This window comes from Leopardus geoffroyi, chromosome A2, assembly GCF_018350155.1.
Source record: "Leopardus geoffroyi isolate Oge1 chromosome A2, O.geoffroyi_Oge1_pat1.0, whole genome shotgun sequence".
Taxonomy (NCBI): domain Eukaryota; kingdom Metazoa; phylum Chordata; class Mammalia; order Carnivora; family Felidae; genus Leopardus; species Leopardus geoffroyi.
This window is the reverse complement of record NC_059331.1, coordinates 1,437,548-1,452,659: the sequence shown is the minus strand read 5'-3', so window position 1 is coordinate 1,452,659 and position 15,112 is coordinate 1,437,548. Positions and strand designations below refer to the sequence as shown.

The window sequence follows — 15,112 nt, the reverse complement described above, 5'->3', positions numbered from 1 at the left end:
CGGATCCAGCTTATTGCGCAGTTATATGTGACGATCGCCTGTTTTGTTTACTGTCTCCTGCGCGCCGCGCGCCCGAGGTCGACGGGATGGGTGGTTCGGCAGCGCGCAAGCGCAATGGCTGCGGTAGTACTTCCGGGAGGACGGCGCTGTGGGACTTTTTTGGCGCGAGGGCGGCCGGCGGCCCGGAGGGCGCGGCTCGCGCTCGGTGTTTTGGGTCCGGGCGGCGCCATGCGCTACAACGAGAAGGAGCTGCAGGCGCTCTCCCGGCAGCCGGCCGAGCTGGCGGCCGAGCTCGGCATGCGGGGCCCCAAGAAAGGCAGCGGTGAGCGGGCCGGGTCACCGAGGCGGGCGCAGGGGGACGCGGGCGGGCGGGCGGGCGGACGGGGGTGGGCGGCCACCGAGCCCGCGCGAGCCTGCCCTGTGCTCGCAGTGCTGAAGCGGCGACTGGTGAAGCTGGTGGTCAACTTCCTTTTCTACTTTCGGACGGACGAGGCCGAGGTAGGCCGCCCGGGGGGCGCCCTGGAGCGCACGGGGGCCGGGGTTCCCCCGGAGGCGCGCCCCCACCCTCGCCCGCTCCTCCTCTTCCCGCAGCCCGTCGGAGCCCTACTGCTGGAGCACTGCAGAGTCACCCAGGAAGAGCCCAGCGGCTTCTCCATCAGTGAGTGTCGGGCGTGGCGGACGAGGCCGGCCGCGACCCCAGCCCCGCCCTGCCCCGCCTGCCTCTGCCGAGATCAAGTCCACTGCCCCGGGCTGCCCAAGGTCGAGCTGGGCCTTCCCGCTGGGCGGGCGCCGCATTCTAGCGCCCCGCGGTGCCCGCCCCAGATCCACTAGGACTTTGTCTCTCGCTGGGGAGCCCGGCACCCCTCGGGTGCCGTCCTCTGGGCGCTGCGGAGCATCCTCCTGGGTCCTGAGGGGGTCGGGTTGGCAGCGAGGAAAGACGGAGTTTCTACAAGTTTCCCATGCCACACGTGAAGGGCTTAAACGGCAGGAACGTGTGCTCCCCCAGATCTGGAGGGCGGAAGTCTGAGATCAGGGTGTGTGCAGGGAGGGTTCCTTGTTAAGAAGATGTTTTGCCATGCTTTCCTGACTTCTGGGGGTCGCCAGCGATCCAGGGTGCTCCTTGCCCGCGCTTCTCTGTAGAATCATGTCCCCCCAGCCTGTGTTCATTCTCACGTGGTTTACTCTCCTTGTTTGGTTGTGTCCAGATTTTCATTTTTGACAAGGACACAAATTCTATTGGACTCGGTGCCCGTTTTGTTGTAGTCTAATGTCATAGTAAGTCATTACGTTGGTAACTGTTGTGTATTCAAATAAGGTCACGTGTTTAGGTTCTAGACTTGAACGTACAGTTTTAGGGACAGAATTCCATCCAGGGCACAGCTGGTGAGAAGTCCTGAGCCTGGGCTTGGACTGGAGGAAGGGACAGTTTTGGACAGAGGTCGCAGGAAGCTGAGGCCTGAGGGGGAGGGGGAGGTGGGGGGGGGGTTGAGCTGGGGAATGAGATGGGGACCGCCTCCCCCTGCAGGCTTCATCGAGGATCCCGAGAGGAAGTACCACTTTGAGTGCCGCAGTGAGGAACAGTGTCAGGAGTGGATGGGGGCTCTGCGTCGAGCCAGGTGGGGTGTGGGCCCGGTGTGGGGTTGGGGGGCGGTCTGGGCCGGGGGCAGAGCAGGACTCTGTGAGCACACGTCGCTTTCTCCCCCAGCTACGAGTTCATGCGGAGAAGCCTTATATTCTACAGAAACGAGATCCAGAAAATGACCGGCAAGGTGCACAGAGGCCTGGGGGCGGGGGTGGGATGGAGCGGGGCCTCTGGGGCCTGAGCTGACACCACCTGTTCACCCGCACAGGACCCCCTGGAGCAGTTTGGCATCTCCGAGGAGGCCAGGTTCCAGCTGGGTGGCTTGAAGGCCTGAGTGTGGGGTGGGGCTTTTCAGCTTTTCTACTGGGGCTGGAAGAGCCCTCCCCGTCCTCACCAGGCCCTGGGGTTCCTGGCCAAGCCTGGATTTGCTGCAGCAGACTTCAGAAACCCAAGACTGGTGGAGGTGGGCGGGGGCAGGTTGGAGAGACAACCCAGTGACCCCACCCCCACCCCCACCCCGGTGCCTCAGGCCCACCCCCTGACTCCCCCCCTCCCCCAGACTGGTCTGGCACCTGCTGGTGCCACATGCTGCTACCGGGGGATGAGTGTCCCCTCCCAGAAGCTGTGCCCAGCCCTTGGGTGTATCCATCTGGGGCCTGAAGCGCCCAAGGCTGGTGCAGCCCTGCTTCCCTGTGCAGGCTGAATGTACGAAGCTAGATGATGCTGTGAAGGGCGTGGGGGCGGGCCTCCTGGAGCCACTGTGAATTCTACTCCTGCCGACGGGCAAGCCCGGGCTGGGCGCCTCCGGGCGGGGAGCGGCAAGCGTTGACTCAGGCCAGCGTGCTTGTTCTGTTCAAATAAAGGTACCTCTTTTCCACGTGGGACGGTGCTGCAGTGGACACGTGGAGGGCTGGCGGGCCGGGTGGTTGAGCCGGCTCCAGAAGGAAGCAGGGCCTAAATGGAACGGCAGTGCTCTCCAGGCCAGAGGTTTAAGTTCCCCGGGAGGAAGGGCTGGCCTGCCTGGATCAGAGAGACCTAGAGCCAGACCACGGAGAGATGGGGAGGCTGGGTGAGGAACCCTAAGGTGATCCTGACTGGACCCCGCTTCCAGGTCCCAGGCCCCCCTTGAGTCCAGGCAGGACCTCAGGAAGCATTTTGCCAACGTGAAAGTCCTAAGTTAGTTGGTTTTACTTCAAAAGGGAAGTGTGCTGGGTTGCACTGACCTATTCAGGTGTAGGCCCAGGCGGGGCGAGGTGGGGCAGGGCGGGCCCTCCCTGAGATGGGTGCTCACAGTCATGGTCTCACGGCTGCCTTGGGGGGCTTCTTCTGCGAGCCCCAGTCCTCCCACTTGGGGAGTGGGGAGTGTGGCCCCTGGCCCTCATGCCTCTCCCTCACCCTGTCGTAAGCAGAAAGAAATGGTTCCAGCAGACCAGGTTCAAATGAAAAGTATTTTATTACAGCGCCTAGAGGTGGAGATGCAGAGTGCGTTGGGGTTCTCTTAGGACAGGAGGAGGATCGAGGCAGCAGCCCGGGGAGGGACAGGCCATGCCAGCACCCACCCCCAACTGAAACACAGTCTACCAGAAACACAAAGCGAAGCCCCATCTGAGTTACAAATTAAGGTGGACACACGAAAAACGAGCCAGTGTGGCTGGACCATGGGAGGAGGACAGGGGCCGGAAAGGAACCGTGTCCTGCTGTGGAGCGAGCGGTGTGGATCAAGAGGGGCGCGTGAGGCTCACACGCGTCCGGCTGTAGCTGTGAGAAACGGCGACTGCCCGGGGGGCCGTTTTCCTTGTTGGGTTTTCCTGAGCAGAGCCACCCTGCGGCCCACCGGACTTCCCTGAAGGTGCCCGCAGTCAGCGGCGGCACCGGGGCCTTGCGCACCGCCACCGCGCGCTGCCTTCCCTCCCACAGCTGGCCTTGCTGTTGGCGGGCGGGGGGGGGGGGGGGACTGGTCCCGCGGTCAGGAGGGCCGAGGGGCTCAGGAAGGAGACTCCCTAGCCTAACCCGCCAGGGACAGCGGGGCCGCTGAGACTGCACACCGAGGCTCGTGTGTGTGCGCCGTTTCTATCGGGAGGGTGCGTATGGCACGTTGCTGGGGACCCCCCAAAGCGATGCAGTGTTTGTGTACAGGGTTGCCCTGTTCTAGACCAGGGACTTGTGCCGTGACCTCTCCACTGTGCACCCTGTAGTTTTTAGGGAGCCCTGGGCTCCTGACACGGGGTGGGAGGGCACCCTCTCAGAGAGGCCGAGCAGACACCGCCTTGTCCAGGAGGCCGGGGCTTGGGGTTCACAGGGGCGAGGCACAGCACCTTCACACGCCGGGAGCACCGGCCCAGAGGGAGGGAGCCACGACCACCAGTTACAGGAGGATGAGCCAATTTCAAGAACCCATCATGAGCACCACCTTCTGCCTCAACTGTTGGTCTGGACCAGCGACGTCACCCCCAGGGCAAGCAGGAAAGCAGGGCTCTTGCAGGGAGGGCCTGGCTGGTGGAAACCAGGGGTCCGGCCAACTTCCAAAGCTGAGCCAGCGGCCAGACCTGCCCTGCAGAGACTGGTCCGCCATCTTGAGGTGGCGGGAGGCAGAAAACCATGCTCCAGCCCCGCCCCTGGGGGTGAGGAGGAAGTGGGGGCTGGCCTCGGCCCACCACACTGACCCTCCCAGGTAGGCAGAGGACTCCTGACATCCACACTTGGAGGGAGGCAGCCTTGCTGGCCAGGCCAGACGAGGCAGGAACTCAAGGCCTTACTTGAGCAACAGGTTAGACCCTACACACAGCCCACCTTCAGAAAGAGGCAAGCTGCCTGTGTTCCTTGGCGGGTGCAAGCACCTGAGGACAGGGCTCTGACCCCTCCCCCATCTTGGGGTTCAGGTCCCCTCCCAGGACCTTGGCTGACGTTGGCCCTTTCAGGGGATGGAAGGCTTCGGGGGGGGGGGGGGGCACCCTTCTGAAGACTGTGGAGAGACACAGCACTGGTCAGCTGGCGGACCCGGGACCAGTCACAGACTGCTATGCTGGACCCTGCTGGCGACCTCTGGAAACATCTAAAACGACTCTCCTGACTTTTCCCTGGTCGCCTAACCCCCCCAGTGCATTCATTCCCAAGCACCATCAAGGCTGCTCCGGGGTAGGGGCCGGCTGAGACCGGGAGCAGCAATGCCAACTGGCCAGAGAGACACAGGCAGGACGCGGGGCCTGTCCGCTCTGCCCCAGGAGCCGCGGTGACGCAGAGTCCGGGGCTGAGGGCCGGCCCTGGGCCCCTGCCACTGTGTGCACTTGAATAAATAGAAAGGGTTCCCCCCTCACTTTTCTCTTTTAGTTTACTGTGCGTTATACAATCTAAAAATAAATGAAGTCAAGTCTATGAAATTTATAAATTTTCATCACATCTCTATAAAATACTGTCACTCATCAGCGTGACTCTTTCTGTACACACACACCAGGCACCCGTGACTAACCTGCCCCACGTCACCGGCCAACGTGCCGTGAGCTTCCTACGCGCTTTGGTGGACGGCGGCGTGAGCCCGAGACGAGCAGAGACGCACAAAAGTAAACGCACCTGCCGCGCCAGCTGGCCACGCCAGCGGGGAGTCGGGTACCAGACCTTCCTCTTGAGCACCACTCAGAACGGGCTCCGTGCAGGAGCGGGGAGGGCCTGGCCCTCCCACGCCCACCGGCCGTTCCTATGCCAAAGGCGCTGATCCCAGGACCGGGGAGGGGGGGGAGGTGGGGGAGGGGGGGGCAACAGTCTGGTGGGAGCCGTTCACAGTGATGGGGAGGGGGCTTCTTCTGAGGAATGTCACAACAGAGCGAGCCACCCCCCGCCTGGAGACAGCCTTGCCTTTGGTATAGGAAGAGCGGCGGGGACAAACAGGGCAGGCGCCTCACGGCCTGGGTTTGGCGTTGGTCAACCTCCAGTCAGCACCAAGAGGACGAGGCGGCAGCGAGGCCCGCGTCGAGATAGCACCGGGACCGGCGGTCAGCGTGTCCGCGGGCGGGCCAGTCCTTCGGGTGGACGTCTTTATATAGATCCTCTCATATATAGTATTTACATTTCTCAATAGGTCGCCTTTACGACTCCGGTGGAGTAAAAGAAGTCAGAATGTTTATACTTTTTAAAAAACGATAAATACTTTATCTAAAACTATCAACAGTACGAGCTGGAGCCAGGCCCCAGCATCTCCCGCAGGTGTGCGCAGCGCTGATTCACAGTAGAGCCTCGTCCCCTGTCCTCGGTCTGTCCCGCCGTCCCGTGGCCGCTGCCGCACCGCCGGCCCAGCCCGTGCGTGCATAGGTCTCACGGTTGAGGTAGAATCCTAGTTACCTGCGGAGACCAGCGCGGGAGGAAAGGCAGCATTAGCGTTCCGCTCGGGGGACCCGCACATTCCCCCAGGCCAGGGAGCCACACCTCCTACAGACAAATGGCGGCGCACGGTCAGACAGACAGGCTGTGGTCGCTGCAGGCCCCACCTCTGCTGGCAGGGACCGCCCCCTCCCCAGCCCCGCCCCCCGCCCCCCTGGCCCTCCTCCCCAGGGGCCTTGGAGCCGAGGCCCTCCCGGGCCGCCACCTGCCAGGCACTGCTCACAGTCCCGCCCCGGGGGGGGGGGGTGGGGGTGGGGGGCGGACCGTGCGCGAGAGCAGCAGCGGTCCAGTGTGGGCCAGGACCGGAGCCTGCTGCCCAGACGCTTCCACGCGTACACCTCTGACCTCTTCGAAGCCAGTCTCGGCCGCACAAAACGCCTGCTCTGACAGCGTGAGGCCACCACACGCGAAAGCTGCTCTACCTTCTGCACTTTTCCAACAGGACTGAGGCACAACCTCAGGCCGGGCTGTCTACCGACCTGCACTCTGACCGGGAGGGCATCAGACTCCAGCGGCCCCCGCCCCTCCCGTCTGTTTCCACTTAAACACGCGGCAGACGGTTGAGGACGGCCCGGCCCCAGCACCCTGTCAGCGCCCGGCTTCCTTTTCTCAAGTCCTCGCCTGGAAGGCCCCTCACCCCCAGGGACGCCAAGCAGCACCAGAAGTGGCCACGCCAGCTGCACCAGGGCCTGGCTTCCTAACGCGGGCACACAGCCGGCAGAGGAGCGGACGCAAACCCTCCCCGAACAGGCCTCACAGAGACCTTCCTCACCCGTTTCCAAGCACGGGCCCTTCCTACACTGCCCTCCGCTGAACCTCCACTGACCGCCCCAAGGCAGGGGCCGCGTTCCTCCGAGCAGGAGGGGCTGTGTGCTGCGGCCGCCAGCACAAAGCGCTGCCCACGACCTAGGCAGCCCCTTCCTCTGTGGCCGGTGCCACGCAGCCCCATACCCACTGGCTCCCAGGGCCTGCAGGCGGGGGGCTCCAGCTCAGGAGCCCGAGGCTCGAACGCCAAGTCTGGATGGCCGTCTACACACTGCCTTTTCCTTAAGACCTAAAAAGCGCGCCGGGGAGAGAGGCTGCGAGAGGCCCAAGAGCAGACAGACGGCGAGGCTGAGCTCCGAGCTGCCCCTGTGGCCGGGGGCCCGTGGGGCTTGCCCTAAAGGTCTGGGCCGGGCAGCGAGAGCCGGCCACTCCCTCGAGCTCCGTGGCGGCTGCTCAGCCGTCCCGGAGGCTGGTACACACGGCCAGCCCCGGTTTCCCTGGCTTTCCCTTGCACCTCTCAGAACCGACCGTCTCCACCCGAGGCAGAACAGCCTGGGTCCCCTGGGCCCCTCCTCGGAGCCCTGCGGGCCCGTCCACTCTCTGTGGAAGGAAGGACAGACAGTTCAGGGTCTCATACGGGCCCCCTGGTTGGGCTCTAGCCTTACCTTACAGAATACGAACCGCTAGCTAAGCAAGGTCTTTATCTTGGCTTAACCCCCGCAAGGCGCGCGGCATACGGAGGCGGCATGCCAAGGGAAACCCACACGGCGGACGGCCCCGTGGAGCTGGCCTGTGGGATCACGGGCGCGGCCTGGGCCAGGGCCAGCCCGGGCAGGGGCTGGTGGTGCACCGTGAAGGAGGGGCGGGGGGCCTTGTGCGGGAGGGAGGCGAGCTTGATGGACAGAGAGGCGTTAGCAGGCTGCAGAGAGGCGGCAGAGGAGGCGGGTAAGAAAGCCTGGTTAGCCGGGAGGGACGCGAGGTTCTGCAGAAGCGCGGGCTCAGAGTTAGCCGGGAGCAGCGCGGGGGCGGGAGGCAAGGCGGCGTTAGGGGGAGGGGGCGCGGGGAGGGCAGGCTGCCCCGGTGGGGGCGGGGGCGGGGCGCCGGCCACCGCCTGCAGCGGGGTTAAGCTCAGCGTGGCGCTGCGACACGCAGCCCCGCTGCCGAAACTGGCTCCAAACGGATGAGCGGAGGCGGAAGGCACCGCGTGGTTAAAGACACCTGCAAACAGGAGAGAAAAACTCAGCTTCAACAGGGGGGCACTCTCCAGTCGGGCGAAGAGAGCGAGACATCAGGAAGCAGACAGCGGCCGCAGCTCTGCGTGCGACGCGGGGGGGGAGGGGGTGGGGGGGGGAGGGGGGGGCAAAGCAGCAAGCAGCGGGGGGTGGGGTGGGGGGGGTGGGGGAGGTGGGGGGCGCGGGCGGCCGGTGTGACTCACCTGCGGGCTCACCTGCCCGGGGCTCCCAGCCGCAGGACGGGGTCCTGCCCGCCTGCGCCCACCACAGAGCTGGCTGGGACCCCACGGTGGGCCCGGCCCAGCCCAGCCACGCGGCTCCTCTCCACCCCTACACGGTGCCACCACGCGGCAGGCGCCGCGGCCGCCGGCTCTCGCCCAGCGCCGGCCCCCCGCGGCCGCCCGGACCCATGGGCCATGTCAGGTTCGACAGGTGGCCTCCACGGGGATGAGACAAAGCCCTAGTCGTGGCGCCAGCTCTCCCGAAGGTACAAGGGACACCGTCACGGCCCGAGGACCTGACACAGGCCGACTCACGCGTGGGCGCTCTGCCCACGCCACAGGCGCGTCTGCAGCTCACGAAAAGGAACGAGGTGACGGGTGCAAAGTGGACCCGAGGGGACACACGGGCACAGCCTCTCGCCCCTTAGGGGGCCCTGCAAGGGAACCTGGAAAGCAGTTGTCATTAACCCGGCGGTCCAGGAGGGCGTCGGCCCGAGAGTCACACGAGAGAGACGCGCGTCCGCCTACCTCCAACTGCGCCGCCTGCCACCCCGGAGGGAAAGCTGCCCATGGCGTGCGAGTTGGTCAGTCTGGTTGCGGCGGACGAGACGTGCACCAGGCCGGCGGCCGGCACGGAGCCAAACAGGGACTGCAGCACAGACGAGCCCAGGTTGGCCTGCAGCGACATGGGGCCCAGGGCGAACTGCGGGCCAGGGGCAAATGTGCCCAGGAAGGGGCGGTGCGCCTGGGCGGAGGGGGCCGCGCTGACCACCGAGGACGCCGCCGTGGCGAGGCCCGGGCCACTGAGGAGGCCCCCAGGGGGCACGTTGGCGGCCGCAATGAAGAGGTTGTGGCCGTTCTTCAGGTCGGGCTCACGGTCCCGGCCCTTGCCCGGCTTGCCGTGCGCCAGCGAGGCCTTGTCCGGGGGCCCGCACGCCGGGGGGCCCGGCTCGCCTGCCTCCCTGCCCTTGGGGCCGCCCGTGCCGTCCAGCTGCCTCTTGTTCACAAAGGGCCCAGGCTCTGCAGCGCTGTCCTTGCCCCGGGGGGCGGGAAAGCTCAGGGGGGCGCCCAGGCCTGCCGCCTCGGGGACCTTGTGGGGGAGAGAAGCACCATCACTGAAGCTGTGTAAACTGAGGTCGGCGGCCAGGCCCCCGCTGAAGGCGAAGCCGTTGGGAGGGTTGCTGCTTGGGCTCAGCCCGCCTGCCCCCGACAGGGCACCGGGAAAGCTTTTCCTGGGGTGGGCGGCCAGCTTGGCGTCGGCCGAGCCGGGCTCCTCCAGTGGGGGCCGGAAAGCGAACAGGGAGTTCTGGCTCAGGGCGGAGCCGGCCTGCAGCGGGCTGTCGGCGCACTTGGCCAGGCCGAGGTCGGAGATGGGCGAAAAGGTAGCCTTCCACTTGCTGCTGTTGGCTGGCTCGCCGGCAGGGGTCGGCTTCCTCCCAGCCAGGCCACCACCTGCCGAGGAGACGTGCAGCCCGTGAGGCGCAGGCACCTCCGAGGGCCGAGCGGGGCAGGAGACGAGGTGCTGGGCCTCTGAGGGGCCGGGGGCTCAGAGACACCCCTCCCACCCAAGGGAAGCGTGCTGTGGTCCATAACTAGGCCTGCTGAGGGGGGCCGGGTGGTGCCAAGCAGGCCGAGGGTGGGGCGGGAGGGGAGTCGGGCACCAGAGCCTGTGCGAGAGGGGACGAGGCAGGCGTGTAAGCACAGAGAGTCAGACTCCGGCCTGGGCCAAACAGGAAGGGGACGGGACTGCTGCCCGGCAGCACCGGGACCAACAGCCGTGGGGACGGCTTTCCAGGTCCCGCTGTCCACGCAGGTGGCACTCAACATTGCCCAGAGACCATTCTAGAAGCCGAGCGTCCAGGCCACGCCCTGGGGCTGAGTCACCTTCAGCCCGGGGGAGATACAGGACAGGACGGGGAGGAAAGTCACTCACCGTTTTCCAAGGTTTTCGGGGGAGATCTGCTTTCTAAGGAGATTGTCGCAATTTTTCTCTCAATTCTATCGAGAAAAACATAGGCGGCAGATGTTTGAAATCCATTTGCACGGCAGAGGGCCGTGTGTGCACGCTGCTGCCTAGGGAGGCGGGGAGGCAGGCGGCACGCAGCCCGCCTGCCCTCAGACCCCTTTACAGGCAACTGTGCCTCCCAGGCCTCTCATGTGCTGTGCAGGACGCCGCCAGTGGCAGGCGATAGGGCCGAGGCTCAGGCACAGGGGCGCCATCTCCCGACACAGAGAGACACCCACAAGTCCCTGCTGGGGCCACCTCGGTGTTAACTTGCCTCCCAAGCTTTGTCAAATCTCGGGGCCAGCTGTGGCTACAGGCGCTGCCTCATCTACGGCGTGTCCCCTGTGACCGGCAGCACGTGCTCACAGGAGCACCAAATCTGTATGTTCTACGTGTCAGTATCTCCAGAGAGCGTGCCAAGAATGCTATGACCTCCAGAAACACAGGAAAAGTTCCAAAAGGATTTGGAAACTACTAGGTTGGCCATTCCCAACACAAAACAAAAGCACTCAAGTGCAAAGTTCCTAGAAACATAACTTAGGTACGCGGAAGAGGCACAGAATGAATCACCCTAGACGAGAAACCGAAAGCACAGGCAAGAAAAGCAGGCAAAAAGGAATGGGACTGGACCAAAATCTAACTCTGCCCTTCGAAGGACACCAGCAAGAAACTGAAAAGAAAACCCAGAGAAAGGAAGAAAACGTTCAAGGATCAGACCTCTGATAAAGGATGGCGTCTAGAACACGTAAAGAACTCTGACAGTCGAACAAAAACCCACCCAACGACGCCACACACAAGGAGCACCTGGCCGCACGTTTCTCCAAAGACGCACAAATGGCCAAGCAGCGCACGAGAGAACGCTCACCGTCACTGGTGATTGAAAGAGAAGGAACCCTCGACTACAAAACGCTGTGCCCGTAAGAATGGCTGCTACGTTAAAAAAAAAAAAAAAAAAAAAACAGTTGGGGCACCTGGGTGGCTCAGCTGGTCAAGCATCCGACTTCCGCTTAATCACGATCTCACGGTCCGTGAGTTCGAGCCCCGCGTCCGGCTCTGTGCCGACAGCTCGGAGCCTGGAGCCTGCTTCGGGTTCTGTGTCTCCCTCTCTCTTCCCCTCCGCCCACTGGTGCTCTCCCTCCCTCTCCCTCTCTCTCAAAATAAATATTAAAAAAAATCGTAAATAGGTAGGTAGATGACAAAACCAGAAAATAACAAGTGACGCGGAGAAACTGGCACCCTCACCCGCGGCCAGGGGACGTGAGACGCGGCAGCCACTGCGGAAAAGCCTGGAGGTTCCGCAAGAAGCTGAACAGAGTCACCGCGTGACCAAGCAATTCGACTTCTGGGTGAACGGGAAACACTATTTTTTTGGAAACATTTTCAAACAAAAACACGTGTGTGAAACTTCACAGCAGCATCGTCCTCATGAACTGAAAAGTGGCAACACCCACCCCAGGGTCCCTCCGTGGATGAAGGACAAACACGGTGTGTCCACCCACACGCCGGAATGTGACCCAGCCCCAGGGAGGAAGGACGTCCTCCTGCCTGCCACCACGTGGAGGGACCCGGAGGCCACTGTGCGCAGTGACAGGAGCCGGACACAGAAGGGCACGTCCCGCGTGACCCCATTCCCAGGGGGTCCCCAGAGGAGTCCCGTCCACAGAGACAGAGAGTAGATGGTGGGAGCCAGGGCTGGGGCAGGGGCAGGGAGTGACGGGTAAGGGGGCTTCTTTTCGGGGTGACAACAACCTCCTCCAATTGGCACGAGCGACGTTTGCACCACTCTGAACACGCCCCCGACCCCCAGATCGCGCTCCAGACAGAGACGTGCTGCGGGAATCCGCGCCAGTGAGACCGCCACGCACAAAAGAGAAGCCCTTTGCGACCCATCACGCCGCGGGTGAAGCGTTCGCCAGCAGCGCAGAGCTCGGCCTCCTCGAGCACTTTCCTGCCGTGGCCGCCTGCGCCCCGGACGAGGAACAGAGCGGCCCCCACGCCGGGGCCTCCAAACCCGGGTGGCTGGCCCTGCCCTGGACCTTGAATCTCGGGTGGGTGGGAAGGCGGCCCAGGCCCTTCACAGACAGCAACTCACCGAGCGGAGGCCAATACCCCGGAGACACTGTCCGCCCAAAGACGGCCGCTCTGGGGGACCGTGGACAGCAGCCGAGGGGTCGTGCCCCCCGTGCCCCCCAACTAATGGCAGCCGGACACCACCTGTCCTTCACCCGGGCCCTACCCTGGGAGGGGCCCCGCTGGACCACGAGGGCCTCTCCTCCCGCGAAAGCCGCCCTGCCTGGCCCCCCCCTCACCTGGTGCTGCCCGGCTCATCCTCGGAGCCCTGCTCCTCGTCCGAGGTCAGTGGGGAGTAGTGGGCCCCGTTGGTCTGGCTCAGGGGCTTCTCCTTCTTGAGGACGGGCGGCTGGTCGCTGTCCTGGTAGGGGACAGGGGAGCTCTTCAGGCTCTCAGGGGACGAAATGGCCGTGATTTCCAAAGGCTGGTTAATGTTGCTAACCTGAGGGACCAGCACAGACACAGCACGACCCCGTCAACAGGCTCCCAGAGCACCGACACCCAGGGCTGTGCTTGGGACCCTCCCACCCAGACCCGCTCCGGATCTCAGACCGGACCCTCCGGGGGAGTGCCGGGGCGAGGGGGCCGAGGCCTGGCTGTGCTCCGGGAGCCCTGCCGCCCCGGCCGGGCTGGGCACAGAACACGCCCTCCCGCCCCCGCCCGTTCCCAGCCTTACCATGGAGTTGAGGTTCAGGGGGGACCCTGAAGACTGCGTGAAGAGGCCGGCCACGGACGGCAGGGCCCGGCGCTTGGGCGACACGCCTGAGCTCAGGCCGGGGGTCCCCGCTGCCGCCCGCTTCCTTCTGCCCCGCTTGCGGCTGTCCTGCCCGTGGCCCTGGCTGCCGTCCCCACGGCTGCCTGTAGGCAGAGGGCTGGGCTTGCTGGGAGGCGACTGCTTGGTGCTGCCCCCGCCGGCCGAGACGGTGAAGACGATCCTCCGCTTGGCTTCGCCCTCGGGGTCCGAGAAGCCGGCCTCGGGAGGAAGGTCCCCTTTGTTGGCGTCAGGGAGCGGACCCTGGGCGGCGCCGCCCAGGCGGGGGCTGGCGCAGAGCGGGTGGGCGGGCGAGGCTGCGCCAGAGCCGCGGGGCTGCGGCAGCAGGGGCGGGTGCTGCGGGGTGGAGCCACAGGACCCCACGCTGGCAAACAGACCGCCTGCGCTGGGGACCTCGTCAAAGGTGCCGGGATCTGCTCCGGAAGCGAGGGGGGCTGGGCTGACAGCCACCGAGCCCGCGTAGAAGCCTGCCGAAAAGACAGCTTCTCAGGGGAGCCCAGCGCAGAGTGGCCAAGGGGACCCGCGCGGGTGCAGCTGGTGAGGGACCTCAGCACCCACGAACCTGCCCTACACATGGTTCCCTCGAGCACCCAGACACAGGCGCCCGCGAACCAAGCTCGGCGGTGTGAGAGATGCCCGCCCAGCCCCGGGCGCCCCTGGGCTCCCGGCACTTCTGGACTGGGGGCCCGCAGCTCTGGATGCGCGCTGGGCACCCCCAGGGAGCCCTTTCACGGCCCGCCCCGGGAGCCTCACCAAGCGTGGGGGAAGCCCTGAGCACGCGAACGTCTTTTGTGCAGACCGAGGCCGGCCCCGGCGCTAGGGGGCCTGCTGTGTCAGGGACTGGAGGCAGAGCCTCCCCTCCTACAGGCCGCGTGTCGGCACGGGGGCCGGCTAACTCAAGACCAGCCCGTGGGTCCAGCGGTCTGGGCGCCTGCTGTGTAAACGCTATCGTCGGCACACACATCCCGGGCCACGCGCTCTCCAGCCACAGGGCCGCACAGGGGGGCAGAGACCCAACGGACCGCGGAGTGCCACCTGGCTGCTACAGAAAGTCCGTGGGGCCTCTGCTGGCGCGTGCGGCCTCAACCACTGGCGTTCCCTGAAGGAGAACCGGCACCGGGCTAGAAACGCCCACAGCAGCTTGACGAGGACATCACCTACCGGCTGAGGCCCATCTCCTGGGCTGAAATACAGCCAGAGCGAGCACGTTCACGTCGGGAAGCCGAGGCCCGAGGGTCGCGAGCCCTGCCGAAGCCCACACGAGAAGCCCCCAACCGCCTAGAGCCGGTCGTGTTGCGTGACGACAGCCCCGATGCAACACCCCACACCCCACGGCCGGGAGGAGGTGGGCCAGCTGGGCCACGGGGGAAGGGCCAGGGGCAGGGACCCAGGAGCAGGAGGAGCCCACCGACCTGCAGGGGCTGGGGCGAGACTTTTGCTTCCGGCGCTGTGCGCATTAGCGCCCATCTGCTTTTCAAGTGTGGACAAGGACTCTCGGGTCTGCGGCACGGGGCTGGGGGTGCTTCTCTGTGGAGAAAAAGGATGTGCTGTCAGCTGAGCCTGGGCTGGCAGGTGAAGGTCAAGAAGAGTGTCCCAGGTGTAAGCCACAGGAGGTGCAAAGGGCCGGAGGCAGGGAGAACGGCAGGTAGGTGAGAGCCGGCACATAGGAGGAAAGGGACCTGCTTGGGTCTGAGCACCGTGGGCAGTCACCAGAAGGTTCTGACAAGGCGACTTGGGTTCGAAAGGATAGCTGTGGCTAACGGCAAATGTCAGGCTAGGGACGGAGGGATCAAGGAGAGACGGGACGAGCTGCAGCTATGACGTAATCAGTGATTCCACTCCTGTATGGAACGGGGCGAAGACGCCACCCACACCAAACCTGTGCGTGCACGTTCACGGCAGCGTGATCCACGATGGCCAAAGGTGGAAACAAACGTCCGCCCTCGGACAAACAGAGAAGCGCAGCGTGGCCCTCCACACACGCACACGTCCCTCGGCCGCGAGCAGGAGCGAGGCGCCCACCCCCGCCACCCCGCGGACGGACCCCGAACACGCGACGCTCAGGGAGGGAACCCGACACGAGAGGCCACACGG

General features: G+C 65.0%; 2 protein-coding genes across 10 annotated transcripts in view; one reads left to right on the top strand and one right to left on the bottom strand.

Annotated features, from left to right (window-relative positions):
* The first annotated feature begins 107 nt into the window (after positions 1-107).
* Positions 108-2,463, top strand: PLEKHJ1 (pleckstrin homology domain containing J1). 3 transcript variants are annotated; one of them, XR_006715563.1, is made up of 7 exons: positions 108-322; positions 431-498; positions 592-658; positions 1,526-1,616; positions 1,706-1,769; positions 1,851-2,045; positions 2,281-2,463. XR_006715563.1 is itself a non-coding variant. In XM_045491341.1 (6 exons), exons 1-6 carry the CDS (start codon positions 115-117, stop codon positions 1,914-1,916), a joined length of 564 nt encoding a protein of 187 aa, XP_045347297.1. In that variant the 5' UTR covers positions 113-114; the 3' UTR covers positions 1,917-2,463. The 3 variants fall into 3 exon arrangements, 2 of the variants coding, with proteins under 2 accessions (XP_045347297.1, XP_045347296.1); XM_045491341.1 differs by having other exon boundaries at positions 113-322; positions 1,851-2,463; XM_045491340.1 differs by having other exon boundaries at positions 113-322; positions 431-658; positions 1,851-2,463.
* Positions 2,464-3,016: 553 nt separating this feature from the next.
* Positions 3,017-15,112, bottom strand: part of DOT1L (DOT1 like histone lysine methyltransferase) — a 63,979-nt gene continuing 51,883 nt past the window's right edge. For 5 of the 7 annotated variants that reach the window (XM_045491325.1, XM_045491328.1, XM_045491330.1 and 2 more), the window contains 7 exons: positions 14,431-14,545; positions 12,923-13,485; positions 12,486-12,688; positions 10,105-10,169; positions 8,700-9,623; positions 7,384-7,936; positions 3,017-5,914 (listed from right to left, as the gene is read on the bottom strand). In XM_045491325.1, the coding sequence (XP_045347281.1) occupies positions 7,419-7,936; positions 8,700-9,623; positions 10,105-10,169; positions 12,486-12,688; positions 12,923-13,485; positions 14,431-14,545 (2,388 nt within the window). In that variant the 3' untranslated portion in view covers positions 3,017-5,914; positions 7,384-7,418. The remainder of the gene's footprint in view (positions 5,915-7,383; positions 7,937-8,699; positions 9,624-10,104; positions 10,170-12,485; positions 12,689-12,922; positions 13,486-14,430; positions 14,546-15,112) is intronic. The other 2 variants (XM_045491326.1, XM_045491327.1) reach the window with 2 other exon arrangements.